General features: G+C 44.5%; 2 protein-coding genes and 1 non-coding gene across 3 annotated transcripts in view; 1 reads left to right on the top strand and 2 right to left on the bottom strand.

The window, feature by feature from the left end:
* The window catches only part of LOC119314887 (ADP-ribosylation factor-like), a 3430-nt gene extending 381 nt beyond the window's left edge, over nt 1–3049 (top strand). The window contains exons 2-7 of the mRNA XM_037589571.1: nt 707–797; nt 1182–1297; nt 1688–1747; nt 1853–1918; nt 2307–2521; nt 2642–3049. Coding sequence (XP_037445468.1) covers nt 707–797; nt 1182–1297; nt 1688–1747; nt 1853–1918; nt 2307–2501 — 528 coding nt within the window. The 3' untranslated portion in view covers nt 2502–2521; nt 2642–3049. The remainder of the gene's footprint in view (nt 1–706; nt 798–1181; nt 1298–1687; nt 1748–1852; nt 1919–2306; nt 2522–2641) is intronic.
* A 320-nt stretch (nt 3050–3369) lies between these two features.
* Nucleotides 3370–3451, bottom strand: TRNAS-GCU. The gene has a single exon. It is a non-coding gene; the product is annotated as a tRNA-Ser (tRNA).
* A 603-nt stretch (nt 3452–4054) lies between these two features.
* LOC119314886 (E3 ubiquitin-protein ligase SINAT2-like) lies at nt 4055–9631 on the bottom strand. Its single transcript, XM_037589570.1, has 4 exons — nt 9381–9631; nt 7152–7455; nt 4844–5230; nt 4055–4672 (listed from the first exon to the last, which is right to left on the bottom strand). Exons 2-4 carry the CDS (start codon nt 7377–7379, stop codon nt 4352–4354), a joined length of 936 nt encoding a protein of 311 aa, XP_037445467.1. The 5' UTR covers nt 7380–7455; nt 9381–9631; the 3' UTR covers nt 4055–4351.
* Nucleotides 9632–11650: the final 2019 nt, after the last annotated feature.

Genomic DNA, 11650 nt, shown 5'->3' with positions numbered 1-11650 from the left:
CGCTCCGGGGCCACCTAGGGCGCTCGATCTCGTGGCTTCTTGGAGCTTTCTGGATGCGGCGCAGTTCTTGGAATTAATTTACTTCCCGATGTTCCTGCCTTAATCGAATCAGCCACGCGCTTGAGTCGCGGGCAAATCCCGACAGGCGTTCCAGTTAGTGCGCCAATCTGGACCTGTGCGCTGGCTTCTATGACGGTCCATGGCGAGGGCCGTGAAACCCGTCGATCCGAGTTCTTGGTTTTGTCCGGTGGAGTGTGGTGTGGTGTACTGGTGCGGCCCTGAGATTCTAAATTTTAGGGTTTTCTTGGCCGGGGTTGGGATTCTCGAATGCGGCGGCGCAAGTCCGATTAATCGAGTGCTGCCAAGTGAGCAATCTGTCGCGAAATGGTTTGGGAATTGGGATGGCACTCTAGCAGTGTGCAGTTGCAGTGGTTAGGAGGGGCGTACTGACTCTCAATCCAGTTTATTCTGCAAAGGAAGTATCAGGATATTGGTGAACTACTTAGCTAGCGGTCTAGCTAAAAAAACTTAAAACATGTAGTACATTGCTTTGCATTCTTCCAATTTAAACCAAGCTATGAAGCATTCCACCAAATGTTCCTCTTGACTATCATCGTCCATCTGTTCACTCGAAATCAGTTTGTAAAGTGCATTCTTTGATTACTGTCTCTTTTTCTCTCTGCTAATGGTGAATAAACTTTTGAAGGTTGTGATGCTTGGTTTGGATTCAGCTGGCAAAACAACAATCTTGTATAGGCTGCACCTGGGGGAGGTTCTTCAAACTGTGCCTACAGTAGGTAGGACACTAATATAGCATACTTTAATTTCTGTTTTTATGTGTCCACTTGTCCAGTCTTCATTGTTGTGCTACTTTATTGTGCTATGCCATCAAGATGCAGTTCTTTCATTTTACTTCATACAAGGAAAATAAATCGTGTAGTAGTGATGAAGCTGAGTTTCCTAGTTATAGGTGTGGCTAACATTTTCTTCTTCCAGTTTATGTTACTTGGAACAACGTAACATTATTGAATTTTAGAAGCAGAAAAAATAATCGGGAGCTTATCACCTTAGATTGTGACAATAAACTGCACCATTTTGACAGTTTGGACCTAAGTGCTGCTCTCATATCTTCCATTCATTGGTCTTATGTCTATCTCTGGTATACCATTTCTCCTCTCCAGGTTTTAATGTCGAGAAGGTTCAGTACAAGAATGTGGCATTTACTGTGTGGGATGTTGGTGGACAAGAAAAGCTCAGACAATTATGGAGGATGTACCTCAGCAATTCTGATGCACTGGTAATAATTAGGGATTAAAATATAGCATGTCATCTTGCCATTTTAGCCCTACTTTAGTACATATGTATTTTGTCAATTCTTGCCTTAGTTGTCTTCCACGTGTTGTTCTCAATATGGTTATTATAAGTACAGCCTTTAAAAAAACAGTTGTGGCATCTCTTGAAAAATCTGCAAGCTGTTGGTTGTTTTCCTTGTTTATTAGCTGTGGTGGGTGAAATGAGTAGATTGATGTGCAGAACATACACGGAGAGCACTTTAGTCTTCTTGTGAAGGATAGCTCTTTAGCTGATTCAATCAGGAGTTCCTTGATAGTTTGAACTTTTCCTTGGATCAGATGCATAGTTTTGCTGCCAATGTTAATGATGTGTTTCTTCTTTTGATTTGGTGTAGATCTATGTTGTGGATTCTTTGGACAGAGAAAGGATCGAAGATGCCAGACAAGAATTCCAGGTCACATATTTTGTACTATCTCTGTCACTATAGACTCCCGGCCGCCTTAAATTATGTTGGCTGAGAGTGAGATCCTGCTAACTTGTAATCCTTGGCCACTTTCAGACCATTATCAGGGACCCTTTGATGGCAAACAGCATAATCTTGGTATTAGCAAACAAACAGGACTTGGTAAGTTAAATTGAACGCTCCTGCGTAATTGCCTAGCTGTTCATGACCTCATTTGATTGGGTTGCCATGCATGTTTTTTCTTCTGAAATTGCCTTCCGACTGGAAGTATGGAAACAAAAAAAAAAAAAATCCACCAGCATGTCTTGTTTGGTACTCCCTCTGTAAAGAAATATAAGAGTGTTTTAGATCACTACTTTAGTGATCTAAACACTACTATATTTCTTTACGGAGGGAGTACCAAATTTAGTGCTGATTGCCTACAGAATATAATACGACCTTTCATCTTGTATTTGTTAGAGAACAAGTGTGGATGCTTACTTTCGGCGCACAGATTGGGGGTAGAGATCGCCTAGACTGACTATGTTTCCCTTGTTCACAATTCATATAGAAAGGTTCAATGAGCCCGGAGGAGGTCATTGAAGGGCTGGGCCTGCATGATCTCAAGAACAGGATATGGCACATACAGGGGACGTGTGCGCTCCGCGGCGAGGGCCTCTACGACGGGCTCGACTGGCTCGCGTCCACCCTGAAGCAGCTGCAGGAGACAGGCCATGCTACTTCAATTGCTGGACCTTCTATCTAGCTTCACAGACAGAGAAAAAGGTCCTGCACGATTCCGAGCCCGCCTCGACTCGTTTAATTCCTACCTTCATATATAACAGTAACAACATGCCTAAACTATTACTGTTGGGCCAAGTCTGAAACTGATCTCTGTTTGCGCAGTGACCTTGCCTCGGCCGCCCGACGATCCTCGCCTGACGCAACAGCCATCCATCTATCCGTTGATCTGTTCATCTCACAAGAGCATGTCCCCATGGTGCGCCTGTTCTACCTGTGTGTGGCGGCCGCCCGTATGGGGCTCGTCTGGCAGGAACTTATGCAGTGTATAACAGATGGGTGAACGATAAACAGCACCTGGCATGGGATTGTTGTATCTTGTATTTGTGTATACCTGAGAGGGGCCGCTTGGGGCACACGATTGCTTTGCTCGATTGCATACTGATGAAAGGAAGAGGAAACGGTTTGGCTAGTGTGCTGAATGCTTTGTCTGCAGCTCGCAGCTTCAGTGATTGCATTTGTAAGCTTGGTCGTTCCTAAATATAAGTCATCGTAATGAATGAATGTACGCTATAGAATATGTTTATGTACATCCGTATGTATTCTATATTAAAATATCTAAAAAGTCTTATATTTAGGAACGGAGGGAATATATAGGAAAACGAGTATTGGCATAAAATCACCAACTTGATTATTCTAGAAACAGGAAAACGAGTATTGCATTTATCAGGAGCCTGAAACATTATTCTAGAAGAGAGCAAAAATGTGAAAAAAAAAATAGAAATGGAAAAAAGGTTGATTGAGTTATTAACCACGAGCTGAAATTATGCCATCAGTGAGGGGGAAAGATAAAGAGCAGAAAAAAGGAAAAAAATGTGAACAACAAAAGAATACGACGCCTGAGAGATTCGAACTCTCGCGGGCAGAGCCCATGTACTTAGCAGGCACACGCCTTAACCACTCGGCCAAAGCGTCGGTTGTTGAGTCCTCTGCTTCGGAGGCCTTCTTATCCCCTGGTTTTGGTCAGTGATTCTCTCAAACTGGCAAGGTCGGATCGGATGGTAATCTCCATTTCTTCCCTCGTGTTCGTTGGTTTCCCTTACCACATTGTTCTGCACATAGTTTCTCTTTTCAACACAGAAGAAGCCAAATGGCTTCCACCTCGATTCTGAGAGATAGAGACACGGTCGGGGTCCGAAACAGCTTCCACCCAGATTCAATCTCGCCGACCGTCGTCAGGGACGAACCCCTTGAGAAAACAAGACCTCCATAGCGGCATCACCTGCATGCCATGGCCTCCAGACAAAAGTCGAAAGTGCCTCTCATATGGCATTGTGGGTCTATATCTTCTACTCGAAGCACAGTACACACATTCACCCCTATGAATAGATCAGTAGACTCATGCACACCCTCTCTTTATGAACACATTCAAAAGGATGGATTGGCCGGCGGATCGGGTCTTAAGATTAACAAAGTCACCATAGACACCTCACTGTCGATAGGAACGTCGCCTCCAACCGAAATCAATCACCCTCCTTTTTTATGGGAACCAGGGCTGCGCCTACCAGGAACAGCATGCCAGGCTAAGATGCATTGGATTTGTATGACAAATTGCAAGAAATTTCACAACATACGTCGTACATTCTTGGGAACCCTTTCCCTTCCACCAAGCATTTGTACACCAAGTAGCAGCAGAAGTAGCAGACAGTCTCCCGGCACGGCAACAAAACAATGGAATCACGGAGAGAACAAACGGCCGAAGAGGCATGTGCACAGACAGACAGGCTGGAGCCACGATTGCCGATCTAGTGCTCTTGCTGCAGCGGCGCGTTCCGGAGGAGAGGTAGGCCGCGTGCCCCCAGCAGGAGCCGTCGGTCACTGCTCCTTCCAGATGCGGCCAGTCACGCGCAGCTTGAGCTCCTGCCGGGTGCCGCTGGAGAAGAAGAGGGCCATGTTGCGGTGGATGATGAGCCCGTCGAAGCTGTCCCGCACCTTCTTGTGCCCGTCCCGGATGCTCCGCGGCGTGCCCTGCCACGTCAGCTTCCGCCCGTTCCCGCCCACCTCCAGGCTGTAGCAGAAGCTCCGAGCCTCGCTCTCCTCCCCCATGAACCGCAGGAACGCCATGTACACCGGGGACATCCCCAGCAGGAACGCCTCGAAGTGGAGGCAGAAGTGCTGCCCGAAACACTTGAAAACCTGCAAAATGGCAGAGAGCATATCACTACAGTAGACAGAACACAGCCGAAGATCGATCGGAAGGCTACAAAGAAAATGACAGGACTATAATCACATTCGGAACGCCAAGAGATAGGCACGCCTACTGCATGTCTGTCCGTGTTTAACATGCATAGATGTATCATTACTTACAGTGAGCATCCATGTTGCGTTTTCCACTTCGTAAGGGTTGGACTTCACATAACGGTGGTTAAAGGTGCAGCCTTCGTGCAAATCCACCTTGTGGTCATTGATGAGATGAGACACGAGCATCGGAACGTCACCTGCAATGAGGCACTCTGAACCTGCATATGGACAGCTGTATGGCCTGAACCTGCAGAGCTCCTCGTGCTTAAGTTTGTTCTGGTAAGGATGGATCTCGGTGCAGCCCAGGCTTTGGTATTTGCATGGAAGCTGAATCGATTCGGCCACCTTCTCGAGAGCCAAGCATCTGATATTTCCCAGCTCCTGGCGGCAAGTGGGGCAATGGTTGTCTACCCTATGCTTACAGCTGGAGCAAATTGTGTGGCCATTTGGGCACTGCAGGAAGAATATGAATCATCAATAGATTATCATAAAATCATAATGGACAAAACTTGTTCTACTAACTACCATAGTTCTCATCCAATTAGCTTGATATTATTTTGAATAATGTAACAAAATAAGGGTGGAACCAATAGCAAAGTTGCAGAAATGAACAATCATGATATGTGCAAGGGTACCAAGAACAGCTTTCGCGCAACGGTAGAAAGGGTGTGTTTGGATCACAGCCAATGCTTACCATGCCAAAAAGTTGGGTGGCCCATGAATTTTGGTAGTCGTTTGGACTGGTGCCAAAAATTTGGCTCGCCTGAGACGCCCCACACCCACCCATGTAATTCTCGCCAACTCGCAGGCGAGGCGATGGCGAGCAAAACGTTTGCCAACATTTTGGCGTCGTAACTTTCCATCTTTTTCTCTGTGGGTCCCTTGACTTTTTCTTATTTTGTGATGCATGCAGCATGTTAGTTCCGATTGTTATGGCCCTTAATTAATTATTAGTGGGCCTCATCGTGATTAAGGATGCAATGCAATCCAGTTTCAGTAGCAACTTCCGCCTTTCCCTTTGTGATTTTATTTAACGATGATTTATATTTCTTGTTGATTGCATCTTAGCATTTTCCTACCAAGTATGTGCATAAATGTTTGGAGGATTACAGTGGTTACAAGACGCAGTTGGTAGCAAAACAAACAAGATGTTTATTTTGCCAAAAATTTGGACGGTTGCAATGGCACAAACCAAACATCAACAAGCTACCAAAATTTTGGTAATGCCCACACTTTTGGCCATACCAATTTTTTGGTGGGGCTAGTTGGGGCTCAAACCAAACACACCCAAAATCTTGTGTGCTTGTTGAGAGTTGAGACCATGCAAATGACAAAGGAAGACAGAAGCATGAGCACCTAACTATGCATCCAAGGCACAAATATACTGATCAAACCAAGCAACTGTTCTCATACATTCCTATTGTATCTTCAACATGTGGAAGTTGAGAATGTGCATCTAGCACAACAGTAAGACCTCTAGGAGGGGGGCTACCATCCAGGGCTCGAACCCTGGTTCTCACCAAAAAAAAATGTTACTCTCACTGTGTGTTCCCCGTGCATGTCAGGTCGCCCATTGCACTGCCGTAGCCAGTGAAGCCGGTGTTCAGGGTGTTTTATCGACCTAAAAAAATGCTATTGAGATTCTTCCCCCAAGTGTTGAGTTATTTTTTTTCAGCATGTGGAAGTTACTTTGAAGATCAAGAATTCAGCAAACATGCAATACGGTGAACACAAAACCAAAGACATTTGATTTAGTGTGGCCAAATATAAACTTGTTATTAGTTTGAAGGTAGAACCTCGAACATAGCAGCTAAAGAATTTCTGTAAGCTAAAATGGTAGGCAATTCTACATGAAAAATAGATCAGAATAGAACGATCAAGGGTAATTTATTCGGCAAAAGAATAAGTAGACTTTACCAACACAATCAAGGAAAATTTAGGCAAGCCCATTCTGCCATGTCCGTACAGAATGCCCTAGGCAAAGGCAAAATTTAGGCAAGCTAGGTGCTAGGCAGAGGCAAAGTTGGCCACCTAACACCTTGCACTTAATTTTTCCTTGAACACAATAACTTTGAATAGCTTAGGACATGCTACTACCCACATGTCGTATGTTGTCACAAATGCAACATCTCTACAAAATACAATTACACCTTACATCAAAAGGCAATTACAGTGAATTATCCAAAGTCGTGGGACTGGCAGTCTGGCACAACTTTCTACACAAATCCAGCCCAATATCCAAGTCAATTTCATGTAAGAAAATCCAAGTCAAATTAAAAATAACAGAATCTCATTTGCACTAATATCAAAATTATCAATGATTACACTCTGCTGCAGGAATACAAAGATTTAAGACACGCATCAGTACACATACCTGAAGTATAGGCGGGCGCATTGAGTTTGTACACACTGGACACTCGAGCAAATCATTCAAGCCAGTCAATGATGACAAACCAACATTGACAAGTGACGCAGCCCAGGAGGGCTTACTTGTAGAATCTCCATCAAGCCTAATACTACTGAGTGCCTCGGAGAGCCCACGGTCGCCACAATCTGACTCAGGAACTTCAGTCACACTCACAATGCTGCTTCCTGGGGCCATTGTGAAAGCTTCTTTCACATTGATAAACACTAGATAATATCAACACCCCCACCACTCCATCCTTCCTTGTGATCAGCTGCATTATTAAATTCCATGCTTATTAGTTGATATATTTAAACATGTGTAAAATAATTGTAGCGCTGGTATAGGTTGATACTGAATTAATTTCTCAGTTTAGAGGGGCTATATAAACCTGCACGGGTCATCATTTCGAATTCAAGCAGAAAATCAAGAGGTGAGAGACAAAGACTTGTGGCCCCACCCACACATTCGGAGTTAACGTAAAGTGAGAACCAGTTAGGCCACCCTTGGTATGGGTGTAATTTATTACAGAGGTATTAAATTTACAAGTGTATCTTACCGGACACGAGTGTTTTCCGGCTGGAAACAAAACCGGTGAGTGGAGGCGTGGTTTTTTTGCAGGTGTATTTAAAAAAAAGGGTAATCCAAACATGGCCTTAGTAGTTGCCACCTAAAAAGCACGGACACGTGGACGGAAAGACAGGGATACGCATACGGGGACACAGGATACGACATTTTAAAAAAAAACAGCCATTCGGGGATACGGCAGGGTATATAAATATATAGACAAAAATAGCATGTAATAAAGATTTAATGATAATATTTGGATCAGAGATTTTGTACTGGATATATGTTGACTCATTTCTATTGATAAAAGACTTTGGGGAAGCCCATAGTCCATACGAACCCTCCACTCAGAGCCCATATAAGGTCTAGTTCCTGAAACCCTAGACTAGTCAGCTCCTCTAGCCGTTCTCTTCTCATTTCCCCCAGCCGCCTGAGAGCTGCAGAGAGCAGAAGAAAAGACTGTGACGCCGCTTATATCTTCTTCCTCACTGCTGGCTGCAATCCCCATCTTCTCCCCGCCTGGTCCTTCTTCCTTGTCGTCGAACGCCTTGCCATCTTCCTCTCTGCTGGATGGATGTTCTTCGTCGGGGGTAGAGCTGGGCTTGGGGAAAACGGCGGCGGCAGCAACCTCGAGCCTAGGCAGCCTAGGCTGCGGCGGCGAGGCTGGCTCCCGAATCCCCACCGAGTCCACACCGTATCTGCCGCATCCTGATTTCTTTCCCCTTTTTTTAATTCGGAAAAGATGAGATACTGCGGGATACGTGTATACCGGAGTACCCGTGCATGTCCCCGTATCCCCCCGTACTAGGACGGCAATTCGGCAGTTTCTGCCATATCCATACTTTGTAGGTTGCCACCACCAGCAGCTGAATCCAACTTGACTTAGAGCTTAAGTTAGAACTGAAGCTACGGATGATTAAACATCTATTCACTTATACAGAAGTTAGAACTGAAGAAAAAAAATGAATTCTGTCAAATTATCAGTCTTGGTTGGTCTCATTCCAAAACTTAGACCATTTCTAGAACTTCGGCATGCCATTAAGGAGCAGTTATATCATCCACTAACAGAAAGCACCAACGATTCGACATTTTAAAGAACAACTGCTACTACTACACTTTGGCACCTTCCCTGGTCTGGTTTCACGACTACCTTATCTCTCCTTAAAGAACAACATGCGTAAGTAGTAAGAACAAGCAAAAAAAACAAGTTCGCCCCCATCCAAACCACATTCTGCTCCTCGCTGTTCTCCTGTCACAACAATTGACGGCAAGGTAGGGTTTTCCCAAACCGAGCAAGATTTGGAACCTTTCGCCTCAACTGTACGGAAACTTGAATTAGAATCCAGTCGATTTCCCCAATTTACGCTGCAAAATAAACGGCGGCCGCGCATTGGATTGGATCTTGCGCAAGAACCTAATCGAACTGGAAACATGGGCGTTTCGGGCGGTTTTAGATCAGTGCGGCACTACGCAGCAAGGGAAACCGGCGGCTTAACTGAACGGATAGCAAGAACGAAGATTTAGATTTGACTGCTCAAATCCGCAGCGGCGGGAAGATCCCCCGCTGGGAAGCAACCAAAAAGAAGAAGGCTTTGGAGCAATCCCGCGCAACCAAAGCTTAGGGCTCCTCACCAGCGAACGAGGGTATCATCCCAGGTCGGGGGTGGATCTCCTCCGCTCCACGCCAGCCGAAGCCCAGCAGCACCCGCCGAGGGCACGCCGCCCGCCCCTCCGTCCCGCCGCCGCGGGCGATGTCGCGTACGGGCAGGCTGCGCCGAAGCGGGAGACGGGCAAATGGGAGGCGAATTCGGTGGAGGAATCGGGGGGAGGAGTGGAGAGGGGGGAAGGTGGAGGAGGAGAGGAGGGGAAGACGAACAGTGGTGGAGGCGGGGGGATATTTCGGTTTTGCTTTCTCTTTTTTTGCGAAGCAAGAAATCAATCGTATCTCGTGGATATACCTCAGCGCCAGCGGTTTCTGTTCTACGCGCTTTTTACGCCGGAGTAAACGCTTCGACGGTAGGATTTTTTTTTGGCTGACAGGCCGGGCCCACGCTTCGGTTTCACAGGGGAGCCATGGTCACCCGGAAAGAGACTTTGACACTTGAACAACTTGTGCTTTTTTTCATTTTTGATGAAATGTTGAACAACTTGTGCTGATGATGAAGGGAATGTCACATGATTGCTTCGTACCAGCGATCGGTGCCGAAAGTGAAATTTGTTGTGTGTTGTGAAACAGATTTACCATCTTTAATAAGTTGGAAGAAATTTCATCAAGCCACCACATACTTGGCAAGGACACTTCAAAATTTCACCTTCCTTTTGTCCGTAAAGCGAATAATTGTAGTTCGATGAATATTGAATATTTGAATAATTTTCCATGTTTCTATTATATGGGGGGCTTGCACATTATTTTTGCACTGAAATATGAGGTCCAAAGTCCCGCATCTCTGCTTCTTCGAAGAGATATGGTTGTCATGACTTTAACACTTGAACAATTTTGTCTGTTTTTAATGTGTGAAACAACTTATATTGATGTGAAAGACAGGTAGCTAGCTCCGCGAGGCCGGAAGAGCTAGCTGATGTTGACGAGGATAACATGTCTTAGTTACTAGCATAAATTGAGGCCTTCATGACTCCTAAAGGAATGAAACCGTAATTATATTCGTTTAAACTTTTATATGTTATTTATCATTTGCGGAATTGTTTACATATTCAACTCTTTATGTTACATTGTTAATGAGCGACTTTTTTCCTCCTGAGAGAGCCGATGAACAATTGGTGTGTGTGTGTGTGTGTGTGTGTGTGTGTGTGTGTGAGAGAGAGAGAGAGAGAGAGAGATATTTGTTTCTTCTGCTTTTGTAATGTGTTTTATGTACCGTGTAAGGAGGCATCATACTGCAACTACATATGAATATAGTAAACACACCACAACTTTTAAGATGGTGTTTATGGTCTAGATCTTCACATGTTCACACAAGCAATAAATTTACAGATAGTGATACCATTACTATCGAACAACATACCACTTATACAATCAAACTCTTTCTTTGCTTACCGTCCCATCTTCGTATGTTTCTATATTAACATAGTATTAGCTACAAACTAGAATTGAAACCCCCGAGAGAGAAAAAAAGGCTTATGGTTAGGCTTAGGAAGCAGTAGGAATGCCAAATGTAGAGACAAAAAGCTCGGTGGTAATAAAGCCACCCGCCCAACAATGCTTCATGCAATATGTGCCGCTCAGCCTCGTCGGCGATCAATCCTATCATCCACACCGTTAAATATGACAAAAAGGGAAAGATGAAGCAAGGCACTAATACTAGGATACCATTTACATGTTGGTAATCACATCTGCAATGCATGAGAGCATGCATGGCAACAATAATGTCGTGCGTCAGATAAAGAACCCTTGATGTTGTAATGTGATTTATACCATACATATGTGTCAAACAACATACTACAAACACCTATAAAAACAATAAACATGTTGACGACACAAGTGTATTCTATTTTGATAGCACCTTGTTGGGCATCCAAGTGCAAGGGTTTGAAGCAAGCTACATGTATTCCCCTCACATGAGCAACTAAGGTATCAACCCGTAGAGGTAACACCCATCGCACAAATCAATAGGCTGCCGCGAAGGAATGAAACTATATCAATATTTTCTTAAATTGGTGCATGATATTTATCTTTTACAGGTAATGTGTACATGTTTACTTATGGTAACATTTTGCTCTCATGGAGGAGAGATTTGTGTGCGTGAGAGAGAGAGAGAGTCTTGTTCTTCTATTTTGTAGCATGATTTATGTATAATACATGTGCAAGAAGACATCACAATGTAGCTCAATATTAATACAATAAACACGGAAGTACAAGAGATGATGTTTTATGGTATAGGTCT

The sequence above is a fragment of the Triticum dicoccoides genome, chromosome 6A, assembly GCF_002162155.2.
Source record: "Triticum dicoccoides isolate Atlit2015 ecotype Zavitan chromosome 6A, WEW_v2.0, whole genome shotgun sequence".
Lineage (NCBI taxonomy): Eukaryota > Viridiplantae > Streptophyta > Magnoliopsida > Poales > Poaceae > Triticum > Triticum dicoccoides.
This window is presented reverse-complemented; position numbering and strand designations above follow the sequence as displayed.